This window comes from Mytilus californianus, unplaced genomic scaffold (genome assembly GCF_021869535.1).
Source record: "Mytilus californianus isolate M0D057914Y unplaced genomic scaffold, xbMytCali1.0.p SCAF_47, whole genome shotgun sequence".
Lineage (NCBI taxonomy): Eukaryota > Metazoa > Mollusca > Bivalvia > Mytilida > Mytilidae > Mytilus > Mytilus californianus.
In genome coordinates, this window is record NW_026262698.1 from 728066 (window position 1) to 741419 (window position 13354).

Sequence of the window (13354 nt, forward strand, 5' to 3'; positions counted from 1 at the left end):
TAGCTAAATTTTGAGATTTTACAATTTTTGCCAAAGGGACTTTTTCGATAGAAATAATGGACCACAACTAACTAAGCACCCTTATCATGGTTTTATTTACTTAAGTCATTTAGATTAGACTTTGAATACGTCAATTGCAGATGCTTATTAATGATGAAAGTTTTTGCCAGAGGAGCAATAGCAATGATGAAGATGAACATCAAGTAAATTGCAGGGAGTTGTACTTAAAAATGAGATGAGTCCTAGTCTTATTGGTTTCATTTTTTGGAACTACTCTGAATAATCATGTGACAAGTTACTAAAAATAAACTTGAATGAAATGAAGTGTAGGAGTCTGTTACTCAGTGGTTGTCATTGATTGCTGTCTGTTATATTTTTTTCTTGTTTCTGGTTTTATCATATATCAGGCTGTTGTTTTTTGGTTGTTTTGAAAAATTTTACCTTTTTTCATTTTGAGGCTTTTGTAAGCTAACTATTCGGTATGGTTTTTCTGATTTTTGAAGGCCCTACAATGACCTATAATCACTAATAACTACAACATATTGATGGATAGTTGTCTCCTTGGCAAGTATATCCCATTTCCTTTATACATGTATTGACATTGACATTGCTAATGAAAAGCAAAATTTGACTTTTTTGCAAAACAGATTCTTATAATTAACAAAATAAAAAATTAAATATATCATGAAAATTCTTTAGCAAACTTAACTCTATCTTTGTAATTCAAAACATATAATGAAGGACCAGTACGTAATATCCGTGCACTCCCTAAACACTCATTGTCTTTATAAAACACTGCATACTGTCCAGCTGCAATAGATCTCATTGGCTGAGCAAGGGATACAATTAAACTGTTCCCGCCACTTAACGTTAATGTACAGGGACTAACTGGATGGACATGTTGATATCTAAAACCGACATCGCACATCTGGTTCTGAATAAGATCACGAGGAGGTTTATGAATCCAATGAACTGGTTCAGTAAATAATGTCTCAAAAAATAATGCTGGATGATCTGTTCCTTTTGCCTGAAAGAAAAGAATTAATTTTCATTCAATATTTCCATGTAAACTGATCAATTCATGTATATATGTAGATAGTAATATAGATACATATCCGGTTTTCTACCCATTGATATTGTAAAATATCAGCCACAAGCTACAATGTCAACCTTTTTTTTGCGAGTGAGCACTGCGAAACGATAAAAAACATTGTGTTGAGAGGCTGATATTTTACGATATCTTTATGTAGAAAACCAAATAATCTGTTTATCAATTTATTACTAGTCTTTTCCCTCTCCCTTTTGACAGTTTAACTCTTAACGAAAGTATGCTTGATAATGTCTTTTCACACATTGTAATGTTGCTGATAACTTCTCTTCAGACACTGTGACGTTACTGATAAGTATATAATGTCCGCACACATCTCAAAGCCATGATACGAGTATTACGGAATAACTGAGCAGGGTGATATAGAAGACAGGAAGGACGATAGGGATGTTCCTAAATAAATTTTATAGGGGAAGCAGGGAGCCATTTCTGTTAAAATTTAACGAGGGTGATTAATTTACAAAGATAGCTTGAACAATCATAGGAAAACTCATTTAAATTTTATACAAAGCAGGGTAAAATAAAAAGTGCCACAGACCCCCCTTCTCGTAAATTTATTTCTGGAACAGCCCCAAAAAACCATTAATTCAAATGAAATAACGCTTCGGTCTCCACCCCTTAAAAAATTTACAGCGTGACATGTAATGTCAATATTGCAATATCATCACATTAAGACAGCACTACCATAATGGAGTTTATCTCAGCATCATACTTAAAATAAACTAATAATGAAAGAAGAAAAAAAGATGAAGGTTTGATAGAGTTATTGAAGTCTAAAAAACTTTAACTTTAGACTACATCTTAATGATAACTAAAATAAATGGGGAATGCGTCCATGGGACACAGATGATGCCACCACTTGCATATAACATTATAAAGGGATATAACTCAAGAACTTTAAAAGTGACACTACCCAAATTTGTACTTGATCTGAGTTTTGTGGTAATTAGCATTGTGCATAAGTTTCATAACATTTGGTTGAGGCAAACTAAAGTAAGAGAACAGAAACAAATATTTCAGGAATTTTTCCATTTGTAAAGGGGCATAACTCTAGAACGGTAAAAGTGACGCCACCAAAATTCACTCTTGATCTGTGTTTTGTGGTAATAAGCATTGTGTATAAGTTTCATAACATTTGGTAGAGGCAAACTTAAGTTAGAGAACGGAAACCAATTTTGGGACGTACGTACGTACGTAAGAACGTACAAGGGTAAAACTTAATGCCCCCTCCGCTACGGCGGGGGCATAAAAAACCCCAAAAAGTCCATTAATAGTTGAATACGGAAAATGAGAAAATACATTTGATCCTGAAACTGTGTTCATCATGAAAAAGCTTGTCCAAGTTCCATGAAATTCCATAAAGGTTTAATAAAATTAAAGATGTCTGAAAAAAGACCTTTACTACACACTGAACCTATACTTTGATGCAGACAACAATGACGTAATGTACAGTAGGATCACAATTTCTTAAATCCTCATTTTCCTAACAGGCGAGAACAAAAAATCAAAGCAAATGGGTTGGTATGTATAACACCTTTTCAACATTATACCAATCTGACAATACCAGATATCAATGGGAAAATATAATATACCAAGTATCAATGGGAAAATATAATATAAAACTTATGACCTCATATGATCTTAACCTCTAGTGTCCAAAGTTAGCCAAAAAAAAATGGTTTTAAGGCAAAACCCTTCATCCTTACAAAGTTTCTTGCTCATTCAATTATCCACAAAATAGAATCTTGACTGGTAACTGGAACACTATTTCTTGAAATGTCTTACCACATAAACAGTCTGTGAATCTGTATCTAAAGAGGACACAAAGTATGCTTTATCAAGTCCAGACAGATGTGTTCGTTGTCCTATTGTCCAATAATGTGCTCCTGTTAAATATAAAGTGAAAAAAGGTAGCATTAATTTAAGCAGGATTTTATCTAATTTAAAAATTTTATTAATAAAGTCATTTTTAAAAGTTCTTGCCCACTCAAACCATTATGACTGGGCTACTAACTGTAACTTTGCAACTGCCCAGCATGTCCAGTTCTTAAGCTCTTAAACTATTTTTTACGATGTTTTTTGTTTAGTCAAAGACTTTAGTAGAACTCTCACAGCCAGACAGGGGATAGTACACACCCTAAAAAGCATTAAAATCTATAGTCCACATTTTGGTTGAAATGAAACTTTTAGATTCAGCTCATCTTATTGACACCAAATTTTTTTTTATTTGCATCCATTACCATACAGCTTCTTAAGGCATTGGGCAGTGTTATGAACGTTTAATTATACTTCGATAATTTATTTTGGCCGAAAATATTGTTCCCTGCAAATTTGACAGTTTCCTATTTTGCATAAGAAATTCCCCCAACTTGTTGCATTCAAACGCTTGTTATTCTTCATACATTTCATTAGTAACTGCATTTACCTGCTTTATATTCCTAAATCGGTGTTAAGACAGAAATAGTGCATACTTTTCACATACTCCAATGTTTATGTACACGCTAATTTCAATACACAATAAAATGCTTCGCTGGGCGAAGCTTGATACGACCGCAGAGGTCGAACCCTGAACAGTTGGGGCAAGTATGGACACAACATTCAAGCTTGATACAGCACTGAATTTGGATTGTGATTAAATATTTGACACAGCATAGGTTTCTGACACAGAATGAATGTGGTCTAAGAAATTAAAAATTTTTAATTTACCTATTCAAACCATATCATTATTATTTGCTTTTATATATAAATCAGAAATAACCAATTTAAAATGGAAAATTTTAAAGGAAAAAAAAAGGAAAAAAAGGAAAAAAAAATCCCTCCCCCAAATTTTTTTAAACCCCTTATGATTCATCACCCCCAAACTCAATCCATGCCTTCCCTTTGTGGTATGGTACCTTGCAGTACAATTTTAGAGAGATCCATATACTTGAACACAAGTTATTGTCTGGACACTAGAAAAATGTTTGTTTTTAGGCCCCTTTTTGGCCCCAAATTCCTAAACTTTTAGGGCAATTACCCCCAAACTCAAACCAAGCTTTCCCTTTGTGATATGGAACCTTGTGGTACAATTTCATAAAGATCCATACACTTACACACAAATAATGGTCCTGAAACTTGAAAAATGCTTGTTTTTTGCCCCTTTTTTGCCCCTAATTCCTAAAATTTTCAGCAATTACCCCAAAAGAAAATCTCAGACTTCCCTTTGTGGTATGGTACCTTGCAGTACAATTTCAGAGAGATCCATACACTTGAACACAAGTTATTGGCTGGAAACTAGAAAAATGCTTATTTTTGGCTCCATTTTGGCCCCTTATTCCTAAATGTTCTGGGCAATTACCCCCGAACTCAATTCCAGCTTTCCCTTTGTGATATGGAACCTTGTAGTACAATTTCAGAAAGATCCATACACTTACACACAAGTTATTGTCATGAAACTAGAAAAATGCTTGTTTTTTGCCCCTTTTTGGCCCCTAATTCCTAAAATTTGGAGGCAATTACCCCCAAAATAAATCCCAGCATTCCCTTTGTGATATGGAACCTTGTGGTACAATGTCAGAGAGATCCATACACTAACACACAAGTTATGTCTGGAAGTTACAAAAATGCTTATTTTTGGCCCCTAATTCCTTAACTGTTGGTACCATAACCCCCAAAATCAATCCCAACCTTCCTTTTGTGGTATTGAAACTTATGGTAAAATTTCATAGAGATCCATTTACTTAAACTAAAGTTATTGTGCGAAAACCAGTGTGTCTTTGGACGACGACGACGCCATTGTCATACCAATATACGACCGCAAAATTTTTTTGCGGTCATATAGAAATAACCTTGAACGTTAGCGACCTATTTTCTTAAACGCAAGGATAGGTGTGCTAAGTCGTATAAAAAGGGGATTTCGAACTGTCAAAACGAATTTGAACACAGCTTTACAGATAACTATATGTAAATACTTCACACACAAAAATTACAGAAAACCGTTAAATATTGTACTTTATTTTTTGTAATGATCTTATAATAATATAATTTCTATTCCCTAAAGATAGTTTAGTTGTTATTTTACAAGAAAATACTGGCAAAGCCAAAGGGTCTTATTCATTGATTCGATTTAAAAACTATTGTTGTTCAAATAAAAGGCAACAATTATTACAGGCGGCAACAGTCCTCCCCTCCCCATGTTTTTGTTGTTAAGTATTCAATTAAATAATTACACATGAGTCTAATTGTTTAGGATTATTCCTAGCCTCCAACATGTAAAAATTTTTTGCCAAAATGAAAGATAACAACATTTAACAGAAGCCAAATACCAACCTTTATGGGTGCCAACAATTTTATCAGTTTCAACATCTACAAAATTTCCTGGCTTTTGTTCTATATACTGTAAAATAAGGCACTAATTTGTTATTTCAAATATGTATTACAATTTTCAGCATAAATGTCATAAAGCAAAGATTGGATCTGATTTTTTTTAAATCTTTTAGCTATTTTCTCTAAAGTTTTTTGTCCAAACAATTAGAAAATCTTGGTAGACTATTTTAATTTTTGTTTTGATGCTTCCCTGTATCAATCAGGGATCTGTAAAAATAAAAATTAAAAAATATCCCTCAGCAGACACGTATCTGGACTATAAAGTTCCAAACATACTACATGTATTGTCGAATCATTTATTTTTTTGGGGTTCCAATTTTTATGGATCGAGGAAAACTTGCATTTTGTGGATATTTGATTTTGTGGTTTTGCCAAAGTCTGTATACAAGCCTATATAAAATTTGTAATTTCTTATACATTCAAATTTGTGATTCACCTGTACCCACGAAATCCACAAAAATTGGTATCCAACAAATAGGAATGAATCCACCGTACTGTTTTAAATAAAAAATGTGGGATATAGATCAATATATGAGACAGAACCTAAACATACAAATAACCAAAAGACATCTAGAGATGTCAACTTACAATTTTCAACAAAAGACATGTATACATGAATATACAATATGTCAAGTTCTAAATTGTCTCATGTAAAAAAAAAAGATTTTATAACGCTACTGTTGACATCTTGAAAATCAAATGACCTGAGAATTTTCTCAGCAGACAAACTACTTAGACATCTTCGCCACCGAGGCCCCCAAATATCCTTTCAAAAGTGAGTTCTACTGTTAGCCATTAATGGCAGAGGACAAGTTTTGTCTCTCAAGACAGGTGTACAAATTGGTTAATAATTGGTTAATAATTCAACATATTCTATTTATAGCAATGAAGGTATTCCAGGTTTCCTGATTGATATAAAAATAAGAAGATATGGTAGGTTTGATAAAAACAATATTCAAAGATCTTATTACAGAGATATTACAAAAATATCTTATTCATAATAGAGATATTACAAAAAGATCTTATTGCAGAGAATTTACACAAAGATCTTATTACAGAGATTTTACACAAAGATCTTATTACAGAGATTTTACACAAAGATCTTATTACAGAGATAAATTTAATCTACCTTTACAAAGTTTGTCTTGTCCCTGGATTGGCTTAAGTTAGAGGAGAGGGTTTGGCGCAAAAAAAAAACTAGTTTAACACGCCACATTCTTTATGTGCCTGTCCCAAGTCAGGAGCCTGTTATTTAGTGGTTGTTGTTTGTTGCTGTATATCATATTTGTTTGTGTTCATTGTTTTGTACATAAATCAGACCATTAGTTTTCTTGTTTGAAATGGTTTGACATTTGTCATTTTTTGGGGCCTTTTATAGCTGGCTATGCTGTATGGGTTTTGCTCATTGTTGTAGGCCATACAGTAACCTATATATAGTTGTAAACTTCTATGTCATTTGGTTTCTGGTGGAGAATTGTGTCATTGGCAATCAAATCACATCTTATTTTTTTATATTAACATATATTAATCAAAACAGTTTTCTAAGTGTCAAATTAAGATCAGAATGACATTACTGATACTTCCTTTACTATGACAATGCTATATTCCCCTAGGTACAAGTACATCCTTGCACTAAGTTATATGATTGTAGGTCATTTGATATTCTAGATGTGAACTTTGACATACAAACTTAATATGAGTCAATGTAGCATGAAAAGTAGGTCAGAGTGACCAAATTTTTGTACTGGATATTGCTATATTCCCTTACTTTGTTATGATTAACTTATAATAAAAGAGACAGATTCCCATCCACAGAACTACAAATGTACAATATGGTAGGATTGCCAATTCCATATACACTAAAATTATGCAATCAGAAACAGTCACTTGCTTGAAGTAATTTTTTCAGCTTACCTCTTCTACAAAAGACTGAAAATTTCTCTTGCCTATGAAACATATACCCATACTCTGTAATAAAAAGTATTAAATGTTTAGTATTGTATTTTTCATAGAATTAAACCTTTTTACTTGTGTTACCTTGATTCATAATTGGATATAAACTATGAAAGAAACTCATAAAGGGAACAAAAGATTGAAGGACTTTCAAATTAAGTTTGTGAGTGGTTGCTGGAAAAGTCAGCTACTGTGATGATATTCATTGGTAATCAGTATTCTTAGTATTGCCCATCACTGAACAGTTGCTCTTTGGTCGGATTGTTGTCTCTTTGACATATTCCCCATTTCCATTCTCAATTTTATTCATTTTTGATATGTATCTTTGGATATTCATATAATCTCACTACTCCATCTATTTCATAAATTCAACTGTTGTTACATATCTATTTTTCTACTTTTATCATAACTTTGTATTAACTTTTATTTACTTCTTATATTATGTCAGAGATATGTAGTTCAAGAAATATGGAACAATTAACAAATTAATTCGACTTTTTTTTTATGAATTTGGATGAAAAACAAAACAAGAGTGCACACACTGAAATGTTTTGCTGATAACATGTTCCCATTACAATCACTTTATATCCCAAATATTGTTGACTATTACTTATAATATCAGCAAAACATGATCAGAGAAACTGACTTGTGCACAAAAAATTAACTAAACTTGAATTTGAGTCAAGTGAACCCTGTCAGATAGACATTTACACGCCACAATCATTCTGAAAAGCAAAAATAGTAGACCTATGACTTTTAGAATGAGAGAAACTGATCTTATCACGAAAAGTCAAAAATCAGAAAGTCAACACAAATAAGTTAATTTTTTATCTCAATGTGTGGACAATAGTGAAGTTACCTGTATACCAAATGTCTTTTCAGTGATTATCATTCCAATTTTTCTACTGTAAATCTGAAATAATTTATTGTTTTCTAAAATAACATCAGTTTATTTAGGCCATCACCACTTGTTTATCATTACTTACTTCTTTTTTCTTGGCAATTCTATCCAATCCAATTGACTCTGCTATCTTTTTGACGTCTTTTTTAAGTATATCACCAAGTGGAAAAACCGATTTCTGTAATGCTCTTTGTGGTATCTGAGACAGGAAAAGTGTTTGGTCTTTCCACTGATCTAATGGTAACATTAATTTTATACCTAGTTGGAGCAGGAAAATAAGTTCTATTAAATTTACAAAACCTTTGATTAACTTGAATAATTTTACACACAATCATTTTGTGTTCAAACTAAATCCACAAGTTGATAAGAACAATTGTTTATGTGTTCAATAATTTTCTTGTCACTTTTAGTTAGGTTTGAATTTAACCATGAGCTACTGAGAAAAGTGTAAATAAAAAAAGAATTGGGGTGTACATTAGTAAGAGCAACCTGCAAATTTTTTTAAGATGAGAAGCATTGAAATTTCTAATGATTGACATCGATTAGATAACCTCAAATCAATTATCATATTATAGAAGGTCTGAAAGAAAATGTGGAGGGGGTAAAAATTTTCCTGTCCAGGTCAAAACCTGAGGACTTTTTTCTTCTGATTCAACCAAGTCTGGATAGGAAAGAGTCATGTTCTATTACATTTATGAAAGACAACTCAGATATAATTGATGAGACCAGTTTAAAAAGTTTATAGCTTCTTTTTGGTTCTCATCTAATTTTTATATATTCTGTCGTATCGAGGTTGGAAGAGGACTCTTATATGTTTTAAGAACTGGTGTGTACTGAGAAGGTCAGTTCTTGCATATTTCAACTTTTTAGTTTGTTTTTTTTTTGTTCTCCAGCTGGTCAATGAATTGTTTCTTTCAGGCAAACCAGAATACTTACAGTAAAAAATGAAATTGAATATGTGAATCCAAAATATCTTTAATACGAATGATATATATCTTTGTCATGTTTGCTAGCTTAATCAATATGTCAAGGACTTAATATTACCAAATGCTTTTAATAACTTCAATTTGACCATAAAAATATACCTTCACTGGTATCAGGATTTTCTAAGTTTTCAAACACACTTGTTTTGACATAATGTCCTGTTGCTATGGCATCAGCTCCAATGTTATTTATAGCATGATCAAAGAAGTATTTAAACTTTATGTGCTTGTTGCAGAGTATATCTGGATTTGGTGTGTAACCATTCTCATAACCTTTTATCAAAGTACTGAAAAAAACAAGAACATGCAAGCAATAAGATAGTGTTACCAGATATTTTGAGAAATGATCAGATTTCATGTATGGACACCTTAAGAGTTTACTTCCATAATCATAATTATTAGAAATTTTCCACATTGTTTTTGCATTGCAACTGACAAGTGACATTGTCAAATACCTCCAGGTAAGTGCATGAAATGCCTATTTTCCATTATTATGAAAATTGTTCTCAATAACACAAGAATTTTTTTTTTAATTTACATTCAAATTCAATGTTATATATATAACTGTCAAAACATTTTATTGAACTCCTGACCCTATAAACTTAAGAGTAATTATAAATAAAATTTACTCATTCTGACACTGCCCTTAAGGCCTTTGTGAAATCGACTCACAGTGCTAATTATCTAATTGCCATGTTTATAAAATGTATCTTCTTTCTTCTTGTTATCAATAATTTCCAATATAATAAGTAAAACTGTGAGCTACTGCTCACTGATGATACCCCTGCCGAAATATTTCGGTGAAAAGGAAGTTGTTAAGTGATGAATCTAAAAACTCATCACACAGTGTAACGTACTTATATAAACCCTGAAACCAAATTTCAGAAATCCTTGTCAAGTAGTTCTTGAGAAAAATGTGACGAAAGTTTTCAACTTGGCTATCATGTGTAAAATAATACAAGTGTTCGGTAAACAGGAAGTTGTTGAGTGTTAAATCTGAAAATGCATCACACAGTGTAACTTACTTATATAAACCCTGAAACCAAATTTCAGAAATCCTTGTCAAGTAGTTCCTGAGAAAAATGCAACGAAAATATTCATGGGACGGACGGATGGACTGGCGGAAGGACAGGCAGAGGTAAAACAGTATACCCCCCTTTTTTAAAGCGGGGTATAATAAATATATTCTACTGATGTTTACAATATGTTCTTATGTTGTGCTGTTATACCACTCTCCCAGGTGAGGGGAGGGTTGAGCACTCATAAATATGTTTAACACATTTTTTATGTGTCTGTCCCAAAACAGGAGCCTGTTATTCAGCAGTTTTATTATAAATTAAAATCAAAATTGCAAACATGTAGCAGAAAAAAAAACCCTTCACCACCCCCTTCTATCCTATTGTATTCTAATTCTAAATGGGGCCTCGGTGGCCAAGTGGTCTAAGTAGTTGAACTACTGTATCACTAGCCAGTCAACACTGAGGTTGTGAGTTCAATTCCCGCACGGGGCATGTTCACTTTACTGACATCTTAATTGACTAGGATTGTTAGTTTTCCTACCGAAGGTTGGTGGTTCTCTCTGGGCACTCCAGCTTCCTCCACCAATAAAAACTGACCGCAACGAAATAGCATAATAGTGTTGAAGGTGGCGTTAAACACCAATCAATCAATCATTCTAATTCTAAATGACATTTTTTTTTCTAAAATACCTAAAAACTTCATTCCAATACTCTTTAACAAAATTGACATCATGTAATGGGATCTTCAGACGGTCACAGACATACTGTGCATCTTCTCTGTCAGCATCAGACGAACACTTTCCTTTTTCATCAGCAATGTCCCAGTTCTTCATAAATAATCCAACAACCTCATGTCCTGAAATATAATAAAATAAATGATAATCAAATTACTATGAAAGAAAAAATGAATATCTGTCTAACTGAACAAATTGTATACCCGCTACACCTCCACTCAAAGAGTACATGGTACAATGCAATGCACTTGTCTGTCTCTACCTTGTCTTGTCCTGTCTTGTCTGGTCCATCCAAAGTTTTGGCTTCTTATTACTCAGCTCATGTATTTAAAAAAAAGATTTGATATGTGGTCATGTACTTTATTATGTTGAGTAACAGTTATCAAACAGGGAAAGTGATTTTCAGATATGGTAACGCAGTCACTTTCTTTCAAAACATAGCTTTGAATTCTCATTATACCTACTATTATAAATCATTTAAAATAAATGGGGAATGTGTCCATGGGTCACAGATGATGCCCCCGTTTCCATATCATATAAAGTTATAAAGGGACACAACTGAAGAACGATATAAGTGACACTACCCAAATTTGAACTTGATGTGAGTTTTGTGGTTATAAGCATTGTGTATAAGTTTCATAACATTTGGTTGAGGCTAACTTAAGTTAGAGAACGGAAACGAAAAATTCAGCAATTTTTCCATTTGTAAAGGGACATAACTCTAGAATTGTAAAAGTTACACCACCAAAATTCAAACTTGAGCTGTATTTTGTGGTTATAAGCATTGTGTATAAGTTTCATAACATTTAATTGAGGCTAACTTAAGTAAGAGAACGGAAACGAAAAATTTAGCAATTTTTCCCTTTGTAAAGGGGCATAACTCTAGAACGATTGAAGCGACGCCACCAAAAGTCAAACTTGATCTGTGTTTTGTGGGAATAAGCATGGTGTATAAGTTTCATAACATTTGGTTGAGGCAAACTAAAATTAGATAACTGAAAAGAAAAATTCAGCAATTTTTCCATTTGTAAAGAGGCATTACTCTAGAACGGTTAAAGTGATGACACCAAAATTCAAACTTGATCTGTATTTTGGGGTAATAAGCATTTTGTATGAGTTTCATAACATTTGGTTGAGGCAAACTAAAGTTAGAGAACAAAAACAAACTTTGGGACGTACGTACAGACGGACAAGGATAAAATTTAATGCCCCCTCCGCTATGGCGGAGGCATAAAAACTTTGTCTTATCTTTCTCAGTTTCTGTATTATAAAAAAAATAATTATTTGATATTTCATCAGAAACTTTATTATATCAATTTGTTTCACATGCAACTCCTTGTAATGGCTTAAAATTCAACATGATCGACTCCCTAATATATACCATGTCTTCAAATTTTAGACATCAATGACTGAGACAGCTAGTTAAAAACACACATTTACTTTGTTTTAAGAGAAGAACAAGAATAAAAAGAGAAAGAAGTAATAACAAGTGGGCAATAAAAAACCATGAGTCGAAAAAAACAGATAACACCTATATATATAGCTAGCTTGCATGGCCAAAAAAAGAAAATGATGAAAAGACACATGTACACAAGCCCACAAAACATTACACTGAAACCCTAGAATTGAACAACATAAACACCAAAAAATAAAGGAGAGGCGGGAATCTCAGGTGCTCCAGAAGGTTAGGCAGTTCTTGCTACATTAGTGTCATAAAATAATAATCAAATAAAGCAACATAAATACAAGTATATTGGTGAGTCTTTTTACTGAAATAAACTCAAAATATGATATTTTAGTGATAATTAGATTATTCATATTATTTATTTCAACTTAATAACTCAACAAGATGATATTTTCTTAAGAATTTTTTTTTTTAAGAACAGAAACCAATTTTTGGATGAACGTATGGACAAGGGTAAACCTTAATGCCCTAAAATATGTTCAGCTTTTACTTCCTTGTAAACAGCTGGTTAACAGGAGTGGGCCGAGTTTGTAGAAAATGGAGAGTTTTGGTATAATGTTGGGTCGAATTGGTCTGTGGCGAGTTGACATGGATTCTTTAAAACTGGACAAGCTCAAGTATGATGACACACCTCTTTTTTTAAGCATATATGCTGCTACTGAACTATCAACTCCTCCTGACATTCCACACACAATTTTTTTTAACCCTGTTCTCATCTTTTACTTATTTTTGGCACGTTTAGTGATTAACATGTGTTTAACCTCACAGTCACATGGAAAGGTGTTTGACGTTTGTTCGAAAATGAAAATGAAACGAACAATTTCAT

General features: G+C 32.6%; 1 protein-coding gene across 1 annotated transcript; it reads right to left on the reverse strand.

Moving 5' to 3' along the window:
- Positions 1-614: 614 nt before the first annotated feature.
- LOC127700047 (mitochondrial tRNA-specific 2-thiouridylase 1-like) lies at positions 615-13324 on the reverse strand. The gene is made up of 8 exons (XM_052203502.1): positions 13160-13324; positions 11020-11185; positions 9413-9597; positions 8413-8585; positions 7388-7441; positions 5417-5483; positions 2894-2994; positions 615-1027 (listed from the first exon to the last, which is right to left on the reverse strand). The coding sequence occupies exons 1-8, from the start codon at positions 13242-13244 to the stop codon at positions 683-685; spliced, it is 1176 nt and encodes a 391-aa protein (XP_052059462.1). The 5' UTR covers positions 13245-13324; the 3' UTR covers positions 615-682.
- Positions 13325-13354: the final 30 nt, after the last annotated feature.

Coding starts and splice junctions, on each gene's coding strand:
- LOC127700047 (XM_052203502.1), bottom strand. CDS start 13,244: ATGAGAACAGGGTTAAAAAAAATTGTGTGTGGAATGTCAGGAGGAGTT. Junction 7,442..8,412: donor GAATTGCCAAGAAAAAAGAA/GTAAGTAATGAT, acceptor TTTTTATTACAG/AGTATGGGTATATGTTTCAT. Junction 1,028..2,893: donor ATTCACAGACTGTTTATGTG/GTAAGACATTTC, acceptor CTTTTCTTTCAG/GCAAAAGGAACAGATCATCC.